General features: G+C 42.3%; 1 protein-coding gene across 1 annotated transcript in view; it reads left to right on the plus strand.

Annotated features, from left to right (window-relative positions):
- Positions 1–21,078, plus strand: part of abcc2 (ATP-binding cassette, sub-family C (CFTR/MRP), member 2) — a 30,354-nt gene extending 9,276 nt beyond the window's left edge. Inside the window, exons 10-32 of the mRNA XM_035401151.1 lie at positions 1,689–1,943; positions 2,667–2,732; positions 3,575–3,712; positions 4,551–4,697; positions 4,993–5,077; positions 5,348–5,414; positions 5,769–5,895; positions 6,699–6,875; positions 7,049–7,216; positions 7,614–7,797; positions 8,923–9,070; positions 9,223–9,319; positions 11,995–12,214; positions 13,164–13,318; positions 13,813–13,968; positions 14,333–14,532; positions 15,497–15,623; positions 15,909–16,010; positions 16,541–16,684; positions 17,989–18,147; positions 18,475–18,641; positions 19,558–19,752; positions 20,458–21,078. Coding sequence (XP_035257042.1) covers positions 1,689–1,943; positions 2,667–2,732; positions 3,575–3,712; positions 4,551–4,697; positions 4,993–5,077; positions 5,348–5,414; positions 5,769–5,895; positions 6,699–6,875; positions 7,049–7,216; positions 7,614–7,797; positions 8,923–9,070; positions 9,223–9,319; positions 11,995–12,214; positions 13,164–13,318; positions 13,813–13,968; positions 14,333–14,532; positions 15,497–15,623; positions 15,909–16,010; positions 16,541–16,684; positions 17,989–18,147; positions 18,475–18,641; positions 19,558–19,752; positions 20,458–20,587 — 3,414 coding nt within the window. The 3' untranslated portion in view covers positions 20,588–21,078. The remainder of the gene's footprint in view (positions 1–1,688; positions 1,944–2,666; positions 2,733–3,574; positions 3,713–4,550; positions 4,698–4,992; positions 5,078–5,347; positions 5,415–5,768; positions 5,896–6,698; positions 6,876–7,048; positions 7,217–7,613; positions 7,798–8,922; positions 9,071–9,222; positions 9,320–11,994; positions 12,215–13,163; positions 13,319–13,812; positions 13,969–14,332; positions 14,533–15,496; positions 15,624–15,908; positions 16,011–16,540; positions 16,685–17,988; positions 18,148–18,474; positions 18,642–19,557; positions 19,753–20,457) is intronic.
- Positions 21,079–23,026: the final 1,948 nt, after the last annotated feature.

Consider the following 23,026-nt stretch of genomic DNA (forward strand, 5'->3'; position numbering starts at 1 on the left):
AAGGCTAAATTTGTTCTCATTTTGTCTTTAATAGGGCCAGAGTCTACTATAATTTCTTGCTTCAGTACAACTTCAGTGGAGTTATTTCAATGATTTAATCAGCTGCACTGCTACTACTATCAGACAAAGAATTTAAGTAATAAACAGATTTTTGCTTTCCTAATCATTACTAAGCATCTATTTCAAAGTTGCCTGAAAGATTGCCAATCAGAAGTGATGTCAGTTGTTTGGCTCAAGCTATTTTTATTTTTTGAATGTGCTCTGACAGTTGTGAGTGCCAGGTGTTGGAACTATCCTTGAACTTTATTCTTGACCCCCCTAAGCTTTTTATTTGGTGTATGTTTGTCAGCCAGACAGATAAACAGAAGAAAAGTGTTCAAGGGCCAATTTTGGGTCAGGTATGCAGGAAGCACTAGCCATGTGACATAGATACAGGTCTTGTAGGAATCCTCTTTGACTGAAATTTCTGCAGTTTCTCTTATGATGCGAGGACAATATTTTTGTGATCTTGTATCTCTGACTCAAGCTGTGGGCAGTGATCACGATGATCATAGGCAAAAACTCTGTATAATTGAGAGGTCTATTTGTAAGGGTAATGTCGATCAAGGTACATTTTTTATGTTGGGATAAGTAGTTTTCGTTATTAATTGGGACAAATTCAGATGAATGCATATGTCTTTGAACCTAAAACAGGTGACATCCAGTCCAGGTTAAAATCACCCATAATTAGGTTTTTTCACTGCAAGAGTCGACAGTAAATCAGCTAAATAGCTGAGGGGTAAAATGCAGAGGCAGAGTGTGATACACACCCACAGCTTTCAACTCAGTTTTCTTTTTATTTTATTTTTGACTCTGCCAGGGCTATACATGTTATAGCCATCCAAACTGACATCTACAAATGATTTATTTAGCCAGGTTTCAGATATAATAAAAAACATCCACAACCGTATCAAGTGTCCAAATCCTAATCAGAGCTATCTTAGAAACCATACATTCAGATGTAACAGACCAAGTCCATTGCATGTTTTAAAATCTGTCTACCAGTAAATTCCCGAACATAAGCAGAATGACTTATTTGGATAGGAACAGCGATTATATTATATATGTCAACACCATTCGGTCTGAAGCAAATTTGAGGCAAACCTCTGTGTCTGTGAGAAATTAATGGAGTTACCATATCAGTGTTCTGACTGCAGTGATGTAAAACACGTGCGAGGCCTTGTTTTTAATGCTTTTTCTACCCCTTTGTCCTCTTTTTGTAATGCCTAATTGTATTTTTATCGGCAGTCATTGCCACAGCCTCAGCTGTCAGTGTGGGAGGGCACAGATTAGAGTTTACTCTTCTCCAAAGCACATGATGTCAGCCACCACTTCCTATCAGGCCAGAGTTTACAAGTGGGCTAGAGCTGGTGGAAGTCCCTTAATGTGCAGTTTAACAGCTGGACCTGTGAGTGCCAAATCGGGCCACTAGAGGGCATCTGGTGCTGGATGACATCCTGTCATTCCAGCCAACTGAAGCCCTCCTGACTCTGAGTGGCACTCGATCCAATTGTATCCTAGGCTGCCATGTTTTAACCTCCTGTGTTTATGTGTACAGAATTATGGGGACTGTGTGTGACCTCCTGTTTTAACGTGTACAGAAATATGGGGACTGTTTGTGATGCTGTGTTTCACATCTCCCACTACAGGCCCTGGTGGTGTCAAACGATGCTCGGAAGGAGTCCACCGTGGGCGAGACGGTCAACCTCATGTCGGCCGACGCCCAGCGTTTCAACGACGTGACCAACTTCATCCACCTGGTGTGGTCGTGCCCGCTGCAGATAGCGCTGTCCATCCTGTTCCTGTGGATGGAGCTGGGCCCCGCCACCCTGGCTGGCCTCGCCGTCATGGTGCTGATGGCCCCCATCAATGGGCTGCTGGCCACCAAGTCCCGCGGCTTCCAGGTCCGCAACCTCCCTGTCTGCCAGTCACACACCTTTTTTATCACTCTACCTCACGCTCTTTAACAGCCTCCTCAGCTGATGGACTTTAAACAGCCTTAACTCTATTTCTCATTTGAGTATCAGAGGGGTTTCAGTCAGTGCATCTGATGTAATGCAGTGGTGATGGGGGGGGGGTTCCTAATCAACCTCATTCCCCAGGTCCATAGGAGTCATGTTCAGAGATTACATTTTTTGGCAACTTTAGGTCCAGCAATCACAAAATTGCACAGAGCAAAACAGGAGGCTGAGCAATACAATGATGTAGTGGCATGTTGATGGTTGCTGAGAATTTGATTGGGTTGATTTTGTGCAGTGCACTTTCACAAACAGCATCAGAGTGTTTGAGGGGAAAAAGGGTTTTGGTGAAGGTGCTAATTGGTCCGTGAGTCACAAGTAAAATGAGGATCAAGAAAGCCAGTTTCATGTGTCACTTGTCCAGCAGGCATATTTGATGGCTATGGGTTATTTGCTAACAATCCTCTCAAAAGACTAATAATATTCTCTCTTGTTTTTTTGTTTGTTTTTTTTTTTCAATTGAATACTTTAAATCTGTAAAACTGTATCTCTCTCTCTCTTTCATTTACAAGATATCACATTATTTTAGTGTGTCATTTGGCTTTAGCATTGATCACACAATTTTACATAAAAGGCCCTTTCCATCTCAACATATTTATTGACTTTCAGATGGAGAACATGAAGTACAAAGATAAACGCATGAAAATTATGAACGAGATACTGAATGGAATCAAGGTAAGCTATTTTGAAATAATCCGTTTTATATGAATACCATTTAATCAATGACAAAATTCACTGAAAAACCACCGTATTTATCGAACAAAAACAAAACGCGGAGAAAAGTTGTCTGGGAACTGGACACGCCAGAAAACGTGGAATTGCAGTAGTCCAGTCTAAATGTCTTCTCTTCAGGCTGAGATATCTGGTCTTTGCTTTGCTAAGTTTGAAGATGATTAAACTGATGCCAAGCTGACATCACTTGCAGGACCAGTCCTTCTTTTACACTCATCTGGTGCCAGAAATTATTGAAATATCACCCGGTAATTTTGTTATCTTTGTTTTCCAAATGAGGCAAACTTAAAAATATATATATTTTTTTTTTATTATTTCTTTGTACAAACAATTTCTACAGTGAAAAAAATTTGCTTTAGGGCAAGAAAACGAAAGTATTAAATAATGCTTAACTGCTTTTTTCCTTTTGGACCACATCTGATCAGTCTTTATGTAAAATTCCAACAGCAAAGTCATATTCAGTCATACCTGGCCAGGTCTCTACTGTTTGCTAGAAATATCTCATCTCAGTATCTCAATAATTAATTTTTTTTCGGGGCCTTGATTTTACAGTGTTCACAAATGGGGAATATCAATTTTAAGTCTCTCTCTCCCCCCTCTCTCTCTCTCTCTCCACCTCCCCCCCCCCTCTCTCTCTCCTCCCCCCTCCCTCCCTCCCTCTCTCTCTCTCCACTTCCCCCCCTCTCTCTCTCTCTCTCTCCTCCCCCCTCCCTCCCTCCCTCTCTCTCTCTCCACCCCCCCCCCTCTCTCTCTCCCTCTCTCCCCCCTCCCTCCCTCCGTCTCAGACTCTGAAGTTGTATGCCTGGGAGCCCCCATATGAAGCACAGGTGCAGGGGATCAGAGAAGACGAGCTGGGGGTGATGAAGAAGTTTGCGTACCTCTCCTCTGTGTCCACCTTCATATTCTCCTGCGCCCCCGCTCTGGTGAGTGTCCAGCCGCAAGCAGCTCATCCGGCCTCTTAACCAGCTGCTGCTCTGTCTGCTTTTCTTCCTTGTGTTTTACATAAAGTGATAAAACTTGGTTTTTACCTTGAAAAAAACTATAAAGGAATGACTTAAAATGATACATTTAGTGTTCTGGAATGAGCATGTCAAAGTCCAGACTCAAATTGCATGAAAAATATGGGGTGAAAAAAAAGTGCGTTGATGTTCCGACTTGGTAGCATTTCAGCCAATGGAGGAATAAGCAAAAATATAGGAAATCCAAATATGCTAAATTCATACAGACATAACTGAGAAGACTCGGTGTGAGTGAGCAATAAGGAAATTCACTCTCTTTTTTGGCAAATATGCACCTGTCCCTGACTTATGAAACTTTTTGATTATTGCCCTGACTGTGCTTAGAGGTATTTTCAATTGTGTGTTTATATATTATAATATATCCCTTACCTGATTAGTGTAGATGAACAACCATCTGCCTCTTAAGTTGAAAACTCTTTAGTTTTCCCACATGTTGATGGATGACAAAGGGATAGTACATGTGAGCCACCTCATATTTATACCCCAGAGAAGGAGGAAATGGTGGAAGGCATCGATGCCGTTTCTGGAGGCTGCAATCAATTTTAGTGTGTAAAAACAATACAATTTATATTTGTGTATCTGCACCATCCCTCCATGGGCTGGCAGACCTCCCTGAGCCACCAAAAATGTGGCTAGGACACTTGGCCCAGAGGACTACCATAAAGATTTAGGATTTTTCCACCCCTGTGAGCCACTGTTTCAGCCGTGAGCCTGACACACATTTTCGCTGCATGTTCTGCAGGTGTCTCTGGCCACTTTTGCTGTGTTTGTGTCGGTGAATTCTGAGAATGTTCTGGATGCTGAGAAGGCCTTCACTTCCATCTCTCTCTTCAACATCCTGCGCTTCCCCTTGGCCATGCTGCCCATGCTCATCGCTGGGATGGTGCAGGTAAATGCAGAGATGCTTGTGCACATACACACACACACACACACACATACACACACACACACATAGGCTCACATGCACACACAAACATGCTATCATATGATCACACACACACACATATGCTCACACACACACTCACACATGCACACACAAACATGCTATCACACGCTCACACACTCACAAACACAAACACACACACACACATGCTCACCAAACACACAAAAGCACAAGCACACAAAGACACACACATTCACACACACACTGAACAGGTCCCTCACAGACATGTATTTGATTCCAGACCAGCGTGTCTAAAAAACGTCTGGAGAAATTCCTGGGAGGAGATGACCTGGACCCCAAAACAGTGTCCCACGACTCCAGCTTCAGTAAGTCTGCAAAGAAGGCCATCAGCCATCTTATAAAGGAGCAGATCTGCAAAGAAGACCTTTAGCTAAGTTCAAAGACTATGAAACTCAATAGTATCGCTTGTTTAGTCACATAAATGTCTTCAATATATGAATAATAGAAAAAATATAATGGGAATTAGTAGATTAATATAATTTAGGATGCCAAATAATGTGTTTTTATTATGTATATTTACAGAAGCTTTTGCTTGCAGTATGTGAACTGATGGAAGTTCTTGTTTGGCCCATTAGACACAGCTGTGAGTGTGTGCAATGGCACTTTTGCTTGGGAAAGAGATGCAGATCCTGTTTTGAAAGAGTGAGTACTCTATTGTTGCCATTTATTTACTTTTTACTTTCAGTGCTTGGCAGATGCATTCACGCTCATATTTGTGTATGTACTTTTTTCACAAAATGCCTCCCCAAAAATGTATCCATTAACTGGCATTTTGTTTCAACAGGAAATTTTTAACAAAATGCAATATTTTAATTTCGTTTTCTGGTCCAGTTCACAGAGTCCTATAGTGCATGTGAGAGTGCGTGCACATATGAAAGTATACGGCCATGTTCATGTGCATGTGTGTATGCATGCATGCATATGCCTGAATATGTGCATGTGAGTGTGCATGTTCATCTCCTTTAACAGAATGCATTGTATGCTCCTGTCTCGCAGTGTGTCCCTGGACATAAAGCCAGGCCGTTTGGTGGCAGTGGTGGGTGCAGTGGGAGCTGGGAAGTCCTCCTTGATTTCAGCCATATTAGGAGAGTTGCACAGCCTCAAGGGATACATCAATATCAAGGTGACAACAATGCACATAATCAGCACCATGTTACTCAGCGAGATCCATCTTATAGTTGTATGGTCTTCATTGGTGTGTAAAATAATCCCTGGCTGTTTTGTGCACATGCTGAAATTGAAAGTCCTTTCTGTGTGATCAGATGATTTGAAGAGTACAGTGGTGTGCTCGAAATCTAGCACCTTTGGTGATTTTAAAATGGGAAAAAGTAATAGAGTGAAAATGTAGTGATAGAGAGACCCCATAGAGAGAATAGCTGCCATATGTTAGCAGTCTCAGTCAAGTTGAATGACTGGCCTCCACATGAAATTCATCCACAAGTGGCTCTGGAACCTTCCACTCATTACTGTCATGCAACATAACTTCCCCTGCCCTGTCACATTCCTATTTTTATAAGATAAATATAACTTCCTTGGATTTGTACTTCATACATTTGGCTATATATCCCAGCATCCTGCTGGCCTTTTGTACTGCTAGACCACAGTGCGCTTTGTTCAACCATTACTCCCAAGCCTTTTTCAAATTGAGCACATTCCAATTGTACCTCCCATAAATTAATCCTGCCTAATGTTTTTATTTCCCACATGCAGAACTTAACATTTGGCTATATTGAATTTCATTCTTCCCACTTCTGGATTTAATTTAAATCTTCTTGGCCTCCCAGTTTTGTATCATCTGCAAATTTGATTAATGTACTTTCTATGTTCCTGTCAAGGTGATTGATATAAGAGCAGTGGTCCCAGCACCGATCCTTGTGGGACTCCATTTCCCATAGAGCCTGATTTTAATCTGATTGTTCTGTTCAGGGCTCTGTGGCCTACGTTCCCCAGCAGGCCTGGATCCAGAATGCCACACTGAGAGACAACATCCTGTTTGGATCAGCGCTGGAGGACATCCGCTTCCAGAAGGTTCTAGATGCCTGTGCCCTGGGGCCCGACCTTGAGCTACTCCCTGGAGGGGACCAAACAGAGATTGGCGAAAAGGTAGAATATGTGTTGCCAGGGGAACGTCTGAGCCCTGCAGAGGTCAGGGAGGTCAGACCTGATGAGGATGATCACTTCAGAATGCACGTTTGAAATATGCATTCCCCACTTGGTTTGCTGCCATTGTGCCCTTGAGCAAGGTATGTCATACCTGTTCATGTGGTGTCCTGCAGGGGATAAATCTGAGTGGTGGGCAGAAGCAGAGGGTCAGCTTGGCCAGGGCGGTCTACAGCTCAGCGGACATCTTCCTGCTGGACGACCCCTTGTCAGCTGTGGACTCCCACGTGGGGAAGCACCTGTTCACCAAAGTGGTGGGCCCCAACGGGCTGCTCAAGGACAAGGTCAGCGGTACTCAAAAAAAAAAAAAATTAAATAACTTCTTAAATAACCACATTAATTGTAGCAATGGAATCTAAATGTAAACCCTTTTATCTTTACATTTTATGTCTTACAGTAGGTAGATTTTAATTGTGTATATTTATCTATGTATATTTGTAATTAGCACATTAATATAATTATATTGAAAAACAGTTATTATATGAGATTGAATCTGGGCCAAAAATGCGGAGCAGGTATCAGATACAAGAAAGCAAATGGTCAGTAACTTTAGAAGGATTTCCAACCGAAAGCTTTCCATGTGTTTTTGTTTCCTGGTGAAGCCATGCCGGTGGTTCTTGGTGCATAGCACACATGGCATGTGTAGGAACCGTGCTCTCAGCAGCCGTTGTGTCTCCACAGACCCGTATCCTGGTAACGCACGGAGTCAGCTTCCTGCCGCAGGTGGACGAGATCGTAGTTCTGGTGGACGGGCAGGTGTCGGAGTCCGGGTCCTACAGCGAACTGAAGGCCAGTGGGGGCGCTTTCTCTGAATTTCTGCGCACATATGCCACGGAGGAGAACAACCAGGCCCACACCCAGCCAGGTGGGTGTAACCATGGAGCAGCATCATGAGCTTGAAATGGCATAAGAATACTTAATTAGAACAACGGGACACTCAGCCTAACGGTCGCACTGTGAGACAGGAGCATATAGTGCACTCTTCTGACAGCGCAGCACAGGTGATTGCCGATTAGGTAAACATGTCTGAACGTGAGGCTGCTGCCGCTGTCCAAGGTCCTGAACGCCTCCTTGGCTGTGGGAGGGAACAGGAACAGCTGCTGTCCAAGGTCCTGTAGGCCTCCCTGGCTGTGGGAGGGAACAGACACAGCTTGCAGTGGCCTAAAAGGAGAAGCAGCTCCTCCTCGACTCCACAGTGATTACAATTACAGCAATGATGTGTGGTGAGGGCTGTGGTTGGGAAACACTGAATATGGAAAACAAAGCAATTATTTTGTATCTGACAGGCAAATGAACTCTGGGACATAATCTGACCTGACCATCGGTTGTTTTATATATCAATATATCGGTGTATCCCTAGAATCTGGGCTGAGAAAGCCCTCAATATTATTTTACTAATTTCTTTCTCACTCACCAGCAACCCATCCATTATTAATCAGATGTCATTTTTTTATGACTCGACCCACCTGATCCACAGATAAACAGCGGGGTCCGATGTTTCTCAGTCAACCCGCACATCCCTCCTCGCTGCTGGTTGCTGTGTAACTCCTGCCTGTGTGACATATTGCGTATAATTCTGATTGATGTTTATGAAGCCACTTGATGCATCCTGTGTCATACAGTTTTTCAACAGTATTAACACATTTACACATGAAGGCATTGAAGAGCTCTGCCTTTTGCTGCACCTTGTGGAGTATTGCAAGATCAAAGAGCACATGCGCCAGATAGCTGGGAGATCTCACTCAATATTCATATTTATTTATTTGTATTGAAAAGCAAATTTCTGTTTCCTTGCACTGGGTAGGCAGTGCCTAACTTGCCTATACTGACTGCACGTGACTACATTACACTGAATAACCACCAACCACCAGTTGGATACTCTGTGATGTGCGATTTGTGTGAGGTGGTCTGTGATTTGATATTCTGTAACGTGCATTTTGTGTGAGATCTTCTGTGCTTATGGAGCTGATGTCTGTGTGTGTGAGGTTAGGTTCAGATGTGACGTCAGCCTCAGACCTGGAGGAGGTGAATACTGTTCCGGATACCCAAGAACAACAGCCGGATTGCTCTCCCGACGACGTGGTCTCCGTGACGCTGAAGAGAGAGAACAGTCTGCGGCACAGCCAGTACAATGGCAGGTACACACACTGAACTCCGTTTCTCTGATAAGTACAATGGTATATATAAACACTATTTTCCCTGCTAAGTGCTCATTGTATTGCACATGTGCTGTGCCAAATTTATTTACTGTCTGTTTTTCAGCATCTCCTCTTATAATTCTGTTTATCAGGTTAAGAAAACACAGCTCAGTGAAGAAGCTCAAAGACTTGCCTCCAGCAAATAAGGGTCAGCAGTTGATAGAGAAGGAAGCCATGGAAACAGGACAGGTAGGACCACATTTCGCTTTACTTTTTGCCAGGATAAGAAACACCATGGTTATGGATGCCAGTTTATCTATGGCAGTGGTTCCCAACCATTTTTCTGGGGATCTACTGTCCTGTAGGTTTCACTCAATCCCTAACAAAGCACACCTCATTCAACAGCCAATTAGTAGAATCAGGGGTGCCAAATTAGGGTATAAATGTGTGGGACAAATTAATTCACAGGTGTTTCTGATTACTCAGGTGTGTTCAATTGCTTCCTTAGTGTTGGTATGACAGAGCTTTCAATGTCTAATCTTTATTCTAGGATTTTGGTTGCCCTTGGGGTCTGTTATTGGCATTTGTCAATGGGATATTCAGAGTTGTGCCAATGAAAGCCAAGGAAGCCATGAAAAACAGTCAGACAAACAGACAAAAACAGACTTCAAGCTTGCAAAGGATATGCAACAAAGTACTAAACATAAGTGCTTTCATTTACGTAACATTCATATGTCCCAAGCTTTTTGGTGCCCTGAAATGGGGGCTTATGTATACAAAGTGCTGTAATTTCTACATGGTTAAACCAAAATGTATGAAACTACCTTTTAATAAAAGCTCAGAATGCGCATTTAAACTACATGTGAATTGTTAAATTATATATCTAACATTGCGGAGTACAGAGCCAAATCAAGAAAAAAAGAGGACGAAGGCTCTATTTGTACAATGTGTGAAAAACCAATGGTATCACGGTGGACGTGTGTGCGTTAAGGAGTTGTTTACATGCACATTGAACTCATTACTATCAGATATAGGCCATTATCTGTCGAGGGAGTTTTCAAGTGTCACAATGACTTTGGTTTTTCTCTCTTGATGCTGATGACCATAATCACTGCTTCTTTACATTAACCCTCCCCACATTCAAACAGTATGTTACGCATTCAACAACAAATAACAAAACTTCGGATTGGTTACATGCTAGCAGTAAGGAGCCTTACCGCCTCTCGGCAACTTCGGGCATAACATGGTCTACCTGCTCCAAAAATACCAGCCTGTCACCCGTCAAAAACCTAAAACTGTGACAGCCAACTGGGATTGGACTGTGCATGGGTGACCAAGGAGCATAAAACTCTACTCAAGCAGAAGAAGAAAGCATTTAAGTTGGCTGGTAGGGATGGGCTTAAGTGGGTGTAAGGAAATAATGCAGAAGATTAGGATGAGTAAAGACGGAAGCTGGAGGCACCGCTCCAATGGAGTAATGTCAAGGAAGCCTGAAAGGGAATGAAACTGATCACTGGATGCAGGCAGGCCATAGTAGCACAGGCCCCTGAGGGCCCGATGGACAGAGCCGATGAGCTTAATGACTTTTTAACAGTTTAACTTTATACAGACTTTTATACAGGCTTTTCACAACAAGATGTGAAAATGCAAACTCTGTTTCCAAGGACTTAAAAGAGGGGGTGGGGTTATAACCCTGGAGTGAGGAAAATGCTTTGTTCCTGAACGTTCGTAAAACAAGGGGACTTAGAATTGATTTTAGGAGGAAGAAGGAGCTATTGGTGCCTGTCTGCATCCAGGGTACCGATTTTGAGGTGGTGCAATCTTATGATTACCTGGGTAATTCAGACCGGACCGGTAGAAAAAAGGTCAACCTAGCTTAGTTTTTAAGGAAACTGAGGGCTGTTATTGCCTGAAATACTGCCAATGCTTCATGAGCTGTGGTGTGAGCTGTTTTTAATTTTATTTTTTTTATTGCCGCTGTCTGTTGGGGGCAGACATTGCACCACTGCTGGTGTGGCACGCGACATCTGTAGGTCAGGGTGCAGAGTACATAAAAGGATATTATGCAGCACTGTTCACATTCTCTCCAGGCTTTGTCAAGGCAGACAAGTTTTTTCAGTGGTCACCTCATTACGTCCAGGTGTTCCAAGTTTAGGAAGTCTTTCCTGCCTGTGGCCATATGCTGTATATTTATCTTATTTATGTTTTTTTAGTAGTGTGTTGCAAGAATTACTTTTTAGTGCTTTTTAGCTTTAGCTTAATTGGTGTTTTTATGTTTTTTGCCTTGTCCCTATATGTTCTTGTTCTGTTCTTAATTGTTAATTGTTTTTAGTGGTGCACTGTTTTGATTTTACACTGCTGCTGACAAATCCCTGTGGGACCAATAAAGTTCTTATCTTATCTTATTTGCTACCTATTCTTTTTTGCACACTTGTTATGGTTTAACATGACTGGAGCCTGAAATGTCAATGTTCAGAAATCGCTTAAATCATCGGTAAGCTGGGACTTAAGTTGTAAGACAGGACACATGACGTGCCCAAGGAAAATATTGACCTGGCTGTCTGTCAGAATCCTGAGAGTTTGGACTTGAACCAACTGCCATAAATTAGCTCGTAAAATCATCCAGTAAGAGCCATTGGTAAGCTGCACATGAGCGAGTGTTCCAGAACCCGATAAGCCTTAACAATGGAATTCTCAGTCAAATCTGGCAGTTTTCGCTGCAGTCAGGGTCCTACTGTTATTATTGATGGATTTGTGAATTATGAGTTTTAAAGTCAGAAAAATAGAACCATATTAAAATTCAATGTACGAGCATTTATTTTAGCAATTAATATTTTAATCAATATTAATATTTAAATCAATTTTCAGAAATATAATTTTTGGTTGGCCTGCTTACTGACGGAATGAACGTCTCCCCCCCCCAGGTGAAGTTCTCGATGTACCTGCAGTACCTGCGGGCCATGGGCTGGTGGTACTGCACCATGGTTTTCGTGGTCTACTTCCTCCAGAACATTGCTTTCATCGGCCAGAACCTGTGGCTGAGCGACTGGACCAGGGACTCGGTGGTCTACTATAATCAGACTTACTCCGCCTCTGTGAGGGACATGAGGGTGGGCGTCTTCGGTGCCCTCGGAGTGTCGCAAGGTATGATGACATCACTCAGTCTCTTCTGGCATTAAGGAGACAGGACCCCTGTCTCTGCCTAGGTGAAGTAGTCATTCTAGTAGCCCCTCAAAGACCCTTGCAAGGGCTCTTAAAGGGCCATGTTTCAATAAGGGCAAGAAACTGGAGGGAGAGCAGGGAGGCGTAGGGAGAGACGGCCTTACGAATAGCAGATTGGCCCCAGTTCTACAGGCCCCCTGCTGCTGTAAGGCTATCACAGAGGGGGACAGGAGATGGTAGAGGAAGGTGGAGAGCATTCTGTGTCATATTGAATGACCATAGCAACATCTCCTGAGGGAGGAGCAGACAGGGATGAGGAGAAAGCACACTGAATCCTGCAATGAAGCAGCAGCCTTGTTATTCTCACTCAATGGACTTTCCGAAAAGACTCCTTAGTCTTAATCAAACTGAGATTTCACACAACCTAGGCGACTGCTACAGCTATTCTACCTCTAAATCAAATGTTTATACTACTCTAAATGACTAATTAACAACTGTCAGTGTAGGCTACCTCAACTGAAACAAAACTAGCTAATTGGCAACTGACCACACCTAGTCACGTCACTAATCGCTATACAAAAGCAGCTTACTGTAAGTACACGCTACAGTTAACTACTGCTACTGAAAAGCTGTTTCAAACAGCACAGATGATCATGCATAGATCATTAATACAGTGACACTTTGCCCCATTAAACAATGACAGTTGTAGCTCACCTGAAAATAATGCACTATTACTTAATTCACCAAGTTTATTACTTTATGCAGCAAGTCATATCTGCTTATTTTACGTTGTAAGTGCAAAAGTCATTAGGTTATGACATCATTACATTATCCAATGTTTTTACAGTATCTGCTGTTATAAGCCTGCTTGTTAATGGCAGAATACTCTGTTAAAGCCTGATTGCTGTATCCTGTGTGTGATGCCGAACAGGTATTCTGGTCTTCATTGGAACGCTGCTCATGGCGAACGGGGCGATCTCGGCCTCGCGGGTCCTGCACAGCCGCCTGCTCTCCAACGTCCTCCGCGCGCCCATGGTCTTCTTTGACACCACGCCCTTGGGCAGGGTGGTCAACCGCTTCGCCAAGGTGGGAGGCCCGCCCCATTTATGCCTTGTCTGTGTTCCCAAGTGGTGAAAAATGGCCGCCTTTCTGTTTAAATAGTTTCCAGAGGGTAATAAAATAAGGATAAAGCTGTTGGAATGGCTTGTTAGTAGAAAACATAGTAAAGATTTACCAATAGTACACTGTAGTACAAGAATAACAACCAATGAAACAGCCCAGATGGTCGTTGGTGAATGCCTTGTCTACTTCCTAGCTACAACCCCCAGGGAGCCAGGAAGTGATATCAGAAAGTATCCACCAACCATTGTCAATTTTTTCCCCCTCTATTGGTTGTTACCCATGTACTCTATGATTGGTGTAGCTATTCTGTTTTATACCACTGAGGTGACATCACATATTCTATTATCTCTGGTTGTCTTGTGGCTTGGTTCTGTAGGACATGTTTGTGATGTCATCAGGGTGCAAAATATGATTGTGGTGTCGAATGTGATGTCATAACATTGATGTCATATCTGCAGGACATGTTCACTGTAGATGAGTCCATCCCCATGTCCTTCCGCTCCTGGCTGATGTGCTTGCTGGGGGTGGTCGGCACCCTGTTCGTCATCTGTCTGGCTACGCCCCTTTTCATTGTGGTCCTCGTTCCCCTCGCTGTGATTTACTACTTTGTCCAGGTGAGGAAGTCCACCGGTGCCTGAGTGCTCACTGTACTTTAGACCAGGGCAAGGTTCATAATGATATCCTGTAACTTAATCTGACAGTTAGTCAACCTCAAGGTGGTTGTCTAATCTCAGTCGTTGTGTAGAGCAGTTTACAGAAGTGTGTCCCTTATCAGACCATCAAAGGGAAACAGTGTGGACAGGCAGTTGGCAGGGTTTGCTAAAAAGATGACAGCAGTTGTTAAACATTCTACTGGATCAGCATTATTTAAACCTTAAATTGGTGTCTTTGATGGTGTGGATAAGCTGTGGATAACCTGTAGTGTAATGTAACATGGGAGACTACCTTACAGACCGCTGTCTCTCTTTCTGCCCGCAGAGGTTCTACGTGGCGACCTCGCGGCAGCTCCGCAGGCTGGACTCGGTGTCGCGCTCTCCCATCTTCTCCCACTTCAGCGAGACCATCTCGGGCCTGTCGGTCATCCGAGCCTACGGGCACCAAGACCGCTTCCTCCGCCACAATGAGACCACCATCGACCACAATCTCAAGAGCGTGTACCCCTGGATCGCCTCGAACAGGTCCGGGGCGCGTCCGAACGGGGGAAGGATGTGATTGCTCCTGATTAATCAAGAAATGCTGACCATAGAGCCAAGAACTTAGTTTTGTCATAGGCATACTCATCAAGAGCTTTTGCTATCTTTAACAGCCAATCACAGGAAAGACAAATTCAACAGAAAAGCCAAACGCTAGTGGCACAGAGACTTCCCTGTTGCTCTATGCTCAAACATGCTACCAGTAGATTCATCAACTCAATCCTGTGGAATCCTGCACATGTATATTTTGTTCCACCTAAAAGAGATCAATAACGAGATGTTATTTGACCCATAGTCTTTAAAGAGGGCTGCAGAAATGGGATCAATTAATTGGTTGATTGATTGTCAAAACAGAGTCACATAGCAGTTCTAAATGCTGAAAGAGTAGAGCCCTGGTAACACAGATTTTACATCTGTCTGCCAAAGATGAGGTTATAAAACGTACAGAAGGAAATCAGGCAAACCTGCACTCTTAACTGGATCAAAAACAGAAAAGATGGAAACACACTGAAGCATGTTGTAAATGTAATATAGCTGCAGCAAATTAAGCATGCATATGACTGGGCAGAATCAAGCTTTGGAAGCCTACTTAACGTCTACATCTGACTGGAGCTTCATGTTGACCGGGGCGGGGAGACGGGGGGGATCAGCCATTACAAGGACGTAAACCACAGAGATGGTGTTCCGTTTCATGTACCAGTCACACATTAACTTGACGTTGCCATGTTAACTACAGTCAGATTTTTATAAATAGTTAACATTTCTGAACTTCTCCCCGACCCAAGGTTTTATTTTCTCTTAAGATCTTAGGATAATTTACAGCATTCCCAAATGTTTTTGATGTAGACATGAAATGTTAGTTTTCAATTTTGTTTTCCAATTGGACATCACAACTTCAAGGTGATTTCCGATGCACTACTCTCAGTTCCTCTGTGCCATCTTGCTGCAGGTGGCTCGCCATTCGGTTGGAGTTCCTGGGCAACCTGGTGGTCTTCTTTGCGGCTTTGTTTGCAGTCATCTCCCGCGAAACCCTGTACAGCGGCCTGGTCGGGATGTCCATCTCCTACGCCCTAAATGTGAGACGGCTCTTTCATAATGCACGGAACGGGAAACAGCTCAATGCAGGCATCTCCAAAGACAGTCCCTGGGCCTCGCAATTTCCCATGGTTTTCTTTAAATCAGCAGCCAACATAAGCCTTGAAAAACGAGGCATGGACTCCGTAGCCAATCAGTGACTAAAATTTAGCATTTAATTTAGAAACAAACTGAAAACCAGGAGACACTACAGCCCTCCAGGAGCTAAGATTGAGATTCCCGGCCTAATGCTCTGCTGCAATGTCTTTGCTTTGCGTGGTTGCCAGGTGACACAGACACTCAACTGGCTCGTGAGGATGACCTCTGAGCTGGAGACCAACATCGTGGCAGTGGAGAGGGTGAACGAGTACACTGAGATCGAGAACGAGGTGAGTCTGCGTTGACCCTACAAAAGACCTCCATGTTTTCAAAATGCTGATTGCTGTGTGTGATCTGTATGCTACTATAGTAAAGGCTTTTTATCTGCATTTTATTCAATGGACTTAAGTGGACTTGATCCTGAGTTTGGTTACACTGTTGTAAGTCGCTCTGGATAAGAGCGTCAGCTAAATGCCTATAATGTAATGTAATGTAATGATCTACAGTTTCCTAGCAACCACATAAGCTATTGTATGGCTTCTGACAAGCTTATGATTATGGGTCAAATGGCAGATACTCAGCTTTTATTAAAGGTTATTTTTTCACCATCTAGAAATGACAACACTTTTTATATGTATTTTACTGCACTTTTATATTGACTTTTTATATGTTGTGGTGCATGGTGACACGAGATGGAGTAGGAGTGAGTGGTGGGGGTGGAACAGCATAGTTAGTCATAAATCACAAACATGACATAAGCCATAGGATAGCTTCTTCTAACCATAGTGCCTGATGCATAATTGGTGTTTCCCCCTCGCAGGCTCCCTGGATCACAGACGTTAAGCCCCCGAAGGGGTGGCCTGACTCTGGAGCGCTATGCCTGAAGGACTACAAGGTGCGGTACCGGCCTGAACTGGACCTGGTGCTGCACGGGATCAGCTGCAACATCGAAAGCACAGAGAAGGTAACGCACGCGGCCCAGAAAGCTGTGATTGCAATCAGTCCAAGAAGGAACTCTATCTGCAAATCTCTATGGTCCTTTATGGGCAATTCATCACAATTTAAAACGATAAGAACATGCATAAAACAGAGAGAACAAACATGTCGCGGCCATATTGTCTTGAAAAGTCAACATATTTCTGATAATTATTGAGGCACACATGCACATAGCTCTCCTACCTTCCCACAGTTAGTGTAGACTTTCCCCATTAGATTAGCACGTATGCTCTGTATTTTTGTATGTTTCATTCATAAATTATATTATTAAACCTGCGTCCGTTTCGATGTTGTGTAAGAATGAAAATCTGAGCCAAATCAATCTATCCAAGAACTCCATCTTTTAGGTTATGTATTAAATTTAGATTTATTTACCTTTGACCATTACCATTGGTCATTTTAATTATTAACTGAAATTTATGGTTATTATTTTAGGTAATTGTAATTTTATGAGTGTTAGCCCATGTGAGAATACAGAGGTGTGTTCCCTATAATATGCTAATGCCTCTTGGAGGCACTGTTTATATACGGTAAACAGGTTCAATGTGTTTCACAGTAAATGGCAATAGCTTATGATAAATGGCGATAAATGTTACTACTACATACTGCTTTGCTGATTAATGTACTTGTGTCTATTCAGTGTTCATTTGCTATAGAAATCTTACAGTATTGCTTTATTGAAAATGTGCCACTGAATGTGTTTAGTTGTAATGATATAAAGTTTATTACTGGCCTCACCATTGTTTCATTATTCCAGGGAGTTATCTTTTACAGAGAGAGATGTTGTGTTTTATACTTTACAATACATAGGCTGCCTAATGCCTTTGCCATCTTTGTCATCAAGCACGGCACCTCAATAACATCAAAAAACATACTGACATACTGACATGGCAGATGTGGTTAAGATAATTTCACCAAATGTGATATTTGTATTTTTTGAATCTTAAAATATTTTAGTAGATATAGGACACCCTTCCTATGGCAAATGAGTCACTCAAATGTTTTTTGTTTTTTTTGTTTTATTAACTAATTGTGATCCTACACCCCCACTCCACCCCAGTCCCCACCCCTAAACCCCCACTCTACCCCAGTCCCCCCCACCCCCACCCCCCAGAGTCCAAGATCACAATCGCAATCTCCTGCCCCATCATGCAGTTGTCATGATTTTGTTCCCTTGTCATCTGATCACCCTTAATCCACACCTTTCAGTGACCACAGTGACAGTGACTTGGAAGTTCTCCTGCAGTGACTGTGACCGTGTCTGTGTTTCAGATTGGCATTGTTGGGAGGACAGGAGCTGGGAAGTCCAGTCTCACTAACTGCCTGTTCCGCATCATCGAGGCAGCTGACGGGTACATCTTTATCGACGGAGTGGACATCGCCACCCTGGGGCTGCACGATCTGAGGAGCCGACTGACTATCATCCCTCAGGTGAAGGAAAAAAAAAATTCTGTTCGAACACTTTTATGGTTTTGTTAAATAAATGCTTTAGAGGTTTGCTCTCCTTTTTCTCCAGCTATAGAATTGAGTGAGAAAATGAAATGTGCTTTTCTAGCTTTGACGGGATAATTTAATGTTTGAAAGCCAAGGATTAATTGTATTCTTGTTATGACATGCTTCCAATATAAAAATGACCAGTTCAAGTTAATAGGTGTTCTCACTAAAGGAGAGTGCTTTTAGGGATGAGTGTAATTCATGATAAAAATTGAATGACCGATTTTATCTGGACATTCACGTTCTCCATGTGCCTGTTTTTAGGATCCGGTCCTATTCTCAGGAACCCTGAGGATGAACCTTGACCCCTTCGAGACGTTCAGCGATGAGGATGTTTGGAGAGTGCTCGAGCTGTCTCATTTGAAGACATATGTGGGGGGGTTAAAAGAAGGACTAAACCATGAAGTCACCGAAGGGGGCGGGAACCTCAGGTATGGTCTGCACACCTCGTTCACCTTCCCGTATGTTGAGAATAACAATGAGAAAGGTTAATGAAGCCATAATTATGTTTGATGACATTTGGGAATATTGTTGGTATTCCTGTCCTGTTACTTTTTTGGAATTGGCAACAAAAATCTAATAGAATATGTCTGAATGTTTGCCTTGTTGTTGTACCTGAAATATTTTTCCTAAAAACTCTTTTGGAGGTCTGATAAGATACCACGTTATTACTACATTATTGGCATTGAATCACACATTTTAATGCAGCTGGAGATCAATGCAGGAGATGAGTCATTCTGGCAATGACGTTTATTTAGATGATCCAAGTTATATATGCATGACCCGGAGGGTGCACCGTGTTGCTGTTTCCCTGGAAGTGCAGTTACAAGTGCTTTGACCCCACTGTGGGTGCTTTGTGAATCATGTATTATTTTTCTAGTACTTGCAATAGTTGAATGGGCTCGATTGCAATGTATGTGTGACACTGACCACCTCCTACTTTTCATTCACGCTGTTTTAAAATTTAGTTTTTAAATCTATAATCTCAATTATTTCATAGGGTGCCACCATGTTTTCTCAAATGTAAACATAAATGGTCAGGCATTTGTCTTCTCGTTACCATAGAGACAACAGAACCCTTTCTGTTGTCTTTCATCAAAGTATAGAAGTGTCCCATGACAAAGTATTAACTAGGCTTTAGAGAGCAGGGTGCAATTGGACATAGAGCAGTTTGGTCTTGATTCTTATTCTATATCCAGGAAATACAGAAGGTCTCCAGTAAATCCTATGCTAGTCACCAAATTGAAACACGCCGCAATTGTCCCGATAAAACCTTTTGTGGCGTTTGACAGGGCAGTGTGTTAAATATGTAAATGTGTTTTTGTTTCTCTTTGGCTCTGTTTCTAGCGTGGGCCAGAGGCAGCTCCTGTGCCTGGCCAGGGCTCTGCTGCGTAAGTCGCGCATCCTCATTCTGGACGAGGCCACGGCCGCTGTGGACCTGGAGACGGATTGTCTGATCCAGGCCACCATACGCCAGGAGTTCTCCAGCTGCACGGTCCTCACCATCGCCCACCGCATAAACACCATACTGGACAGCTCCCGGTAAGGGCAAAAGAGCTTGTACAAATACCTTTTCTGATCGTTTGGTCAACAAGAAAAATTATGTTTTGAAAATGAATTAAAATAAAAGGTGAAACTGCTACATCATATCATATGTAATTTGCCAGTGTAGCTAAATATAAAGTTATGCACGTGAGAAAGAAAAAAATGAGTATTTTGGCAGGACTATATTTTTAGCATTTGCCTGTTTGCCCATATATTTGGCTGACACCCCCTCACCTCCTGGAGACTATCGTGCTGTCACGAAGGGGACTTTTTATAGAGCTGTATAAAAATGAATGAATGATGGATAAGTGTATGTATGGATCAGAGTTTGCCTTTGCCAGGTTTTGACTTATTAAAATGAGGAAAGTCTGGGAATTTAAAACATTGTCTGGCCAGAAATAAATGGATAAAAAATAAATATATATTGGGTACAATAGCTCTTAATATGCATTTGTACTTATATTGTCTCAAAAGCACATATGCCTGTCATTATTATGACATCAAATCACCCTCCAGCAACCTGGTAGGCTCTGAGGACAGGACGCAACAATTTAAATCTCATCAAATCCACACAATGTATGTGGGGGGTTGGGTCACACCCCTAAGAACTGAACTATATAATGTCAATATGCCTTTTTTCTTGTCAGAAGAGAATGTAGTTCTGGCACTGACTTGTATCTTTTCTTTGCTTTGCCCCTCTAGGGTGATGGTCCTGGATGCTGGGAAGATTGTGGAGTTTGATTCTCCCAGTGTCCTGATGAAGAGACAAGGTCACTTTTACGCCATGGCAAAGGATGCTGGGATTACTTCACTAGACAGCACAGCCCTATGAACACTCATTAGGGCAGCCCATGGGTGTATGGACAGAGTAATAATGTAGGAAATGTATGTTCCCCGGAACTACCTTTCCCAGGGTTCCCCTGAGTCACTGATGAAGGTGTACCATGACCATTTTGCTTGAAAATGCCTAAAATGTGTTTCCCAAATTTGATTGCTGTACTGAACAGCAAATACATTTATTTTTGCTTAATTATTGTTTAGGGTATTTCCAGTATAAAGGCTGTTTTTGTCAGTAATATGTGTTATGCTTATAAACATGATCTTTGGATACCTTTTTATAATAAATGTTTTTATAATAAATGTTTACCCAAATGAAATTAACATTATCCTTTCAATACAAATGAAATATTATTACTATTAGTAATAGTATTATTACTATACTATTACTATTGTAAAAAATATTATTACTTTCTGTATTGGTTTGCTTTCTTTGTGCAAAAACGTCAAGATGCTTAATAAAGACATTATGGGTGTTTTTATGTATGTTATTGTGTCAGAATTATGTATATTTCCCTAATATTCGATTGATTTAGACCGGGCCGACATTCTACGATTTCCTCACAGGTTGCGATGTTGGGAGTTCCAATGCCCCCTCACACTTAACGAGGTTCAGATTGCGACAATCGGTTGCATGGTAGCATTGGGATGGCAGGTATGCCTGCCAAGTTACGGCTTGGTGGGGCAGCATGCCCCATACCTACACAGCACCGAGAGTTTGGCACTTTTATAGGTTCCCTACAGAAATAACCACAATAACCACAGACTCTCAGCCCTTAAAAACATTCATTTCTGTATCTACTGAACCCATTTCAACAGACAGAATCCATAAACAACTTCACATGTCCACACAATAAAGCCCCAAACTAAGGGTATTTGGCATTTTTTCTTCTTTTTTTCTGCCTGATTACATCATCTCAAATGATCCAAGCTCACAAAGAATATGTCTCCCCATTGGAAATTTGGGTACATCAGCCAATAAAAACACTGGATACAGACACAAAATGGACGTATACTGTATACAAGTGCACACGTTTAAAATGGCAAAACTTTGCGGCCCCATCGTAGCTCACTGGGTTGCGCATTTACCTTTGGAACTTTTTGGACAAGTGAGAGAGCCTGGTTCAAATTCCGCCCCTGACTGAAGCAAACCTCGAACTCATTAAATGGTAAATGGACTGCATTTATATAGCGCTTTTATCCAAAGCGCTTTACAATTGATGCCTCTCATTCACCCATTCACACGCCAATGGTGAAAGGCTGCCATGCAAGGTACCAATCAGCTCATTGGGAGCAATTAGGGGTTAGGTGTCTTGCTCAGGGACACTTCGACATGCCCAGGGCGGGGGATCGAACCGGCAACCTTCCGACTGCCAGACAACCACTCTTACCTCCTGAGCTATGTCGCCCAGTCCATTCTAAATTGTTCACAAACAATGGCCACAAGATGCAAAGCCTATGCTTTGTGCATTTTTACCTGATTAAATTTTACACGAATATTTCCAGTTAGGTATTTCAATTGATTTTTGAAAAAAATACAGATGACAAATGCTTTCAAGTTCAATAGCACCTAGAGAATAGGGCCTAGGACCTTCAAACCACTTGTAAATTGTTCACAAACAATGGCCACAAGATGCAGAGCCTATTGCATTATTACCTCATGCAATTTTACACAAATATTTCCAATTAGGTATGTCAATTGATTATTGAAAACAATACAGATGACAAATGCTTTCAAGTTCAATACCTCCTAGAGAATAAGGCCTAGGACCTTCAAACCACTTGTGGCCATTGTTTGTGAACAATTTACAAGATGCAGAGCCTATGCGTTGTGCATTATTACCTCATGCAATTTTACACAAATATTTCCAATTAGGTATTTCAATTGATTATTGAAAAAAATACAGATGACAAATGCTTTCAAGTTCAATAGCTCCTAGAGAATAGGGCCCAGGACCTTCAAACCACTTGTAAATTGTTCACAAACAATGGCCACAGGATGTAGAGCCTAAGCTTTGTGCATTATTACCTCATGCAATTTTACACAAATATTTCCAATTAGGTATTTCAATTGATTATTGAAAGAAATATGGATGACAAATGCTTTCAAGTTCAATAGGTCCTAGATAATAGGGCCTAGGACCATCAAACCACTTGTAAATTGTTCACAAACAATGGCCACAAGATGCAGAGCCTATGCTTTTGCATTTTTACCTCATGCAATTTTACACGAATATTTCCAATTATGAATTTAAACTGATATTTGAAAAAAATACAGATGACAAATGCTTTCAAGTTCAATAGCTCCTAGAGAATAGGGCCTAGGACCATCAAACTACTTCTAAATTGTTCACAAACAATGGCCACAAGATGCAGAGCCTATGCTTTTGCATTTTTACCTCATGCAATTTTACAGGAATATTTCCAATTATGA

The sequence above is a fragment of the Anguilla anguilla genome, chromosome 18, assembly GCF_013347855.1.
Source record: "Anguilla anguilla isolate fAngAng1 chromosome 18, fAngAng1.pri, whole genome shotgun sequence".
In the NCBI taxonomy this organism is placed as follows: Eukaryota; Metazoa; Chordata; class Actinopteri; order Anguilliformes; family Anguillidae; genus Anguilla; species Anguilla anguilla.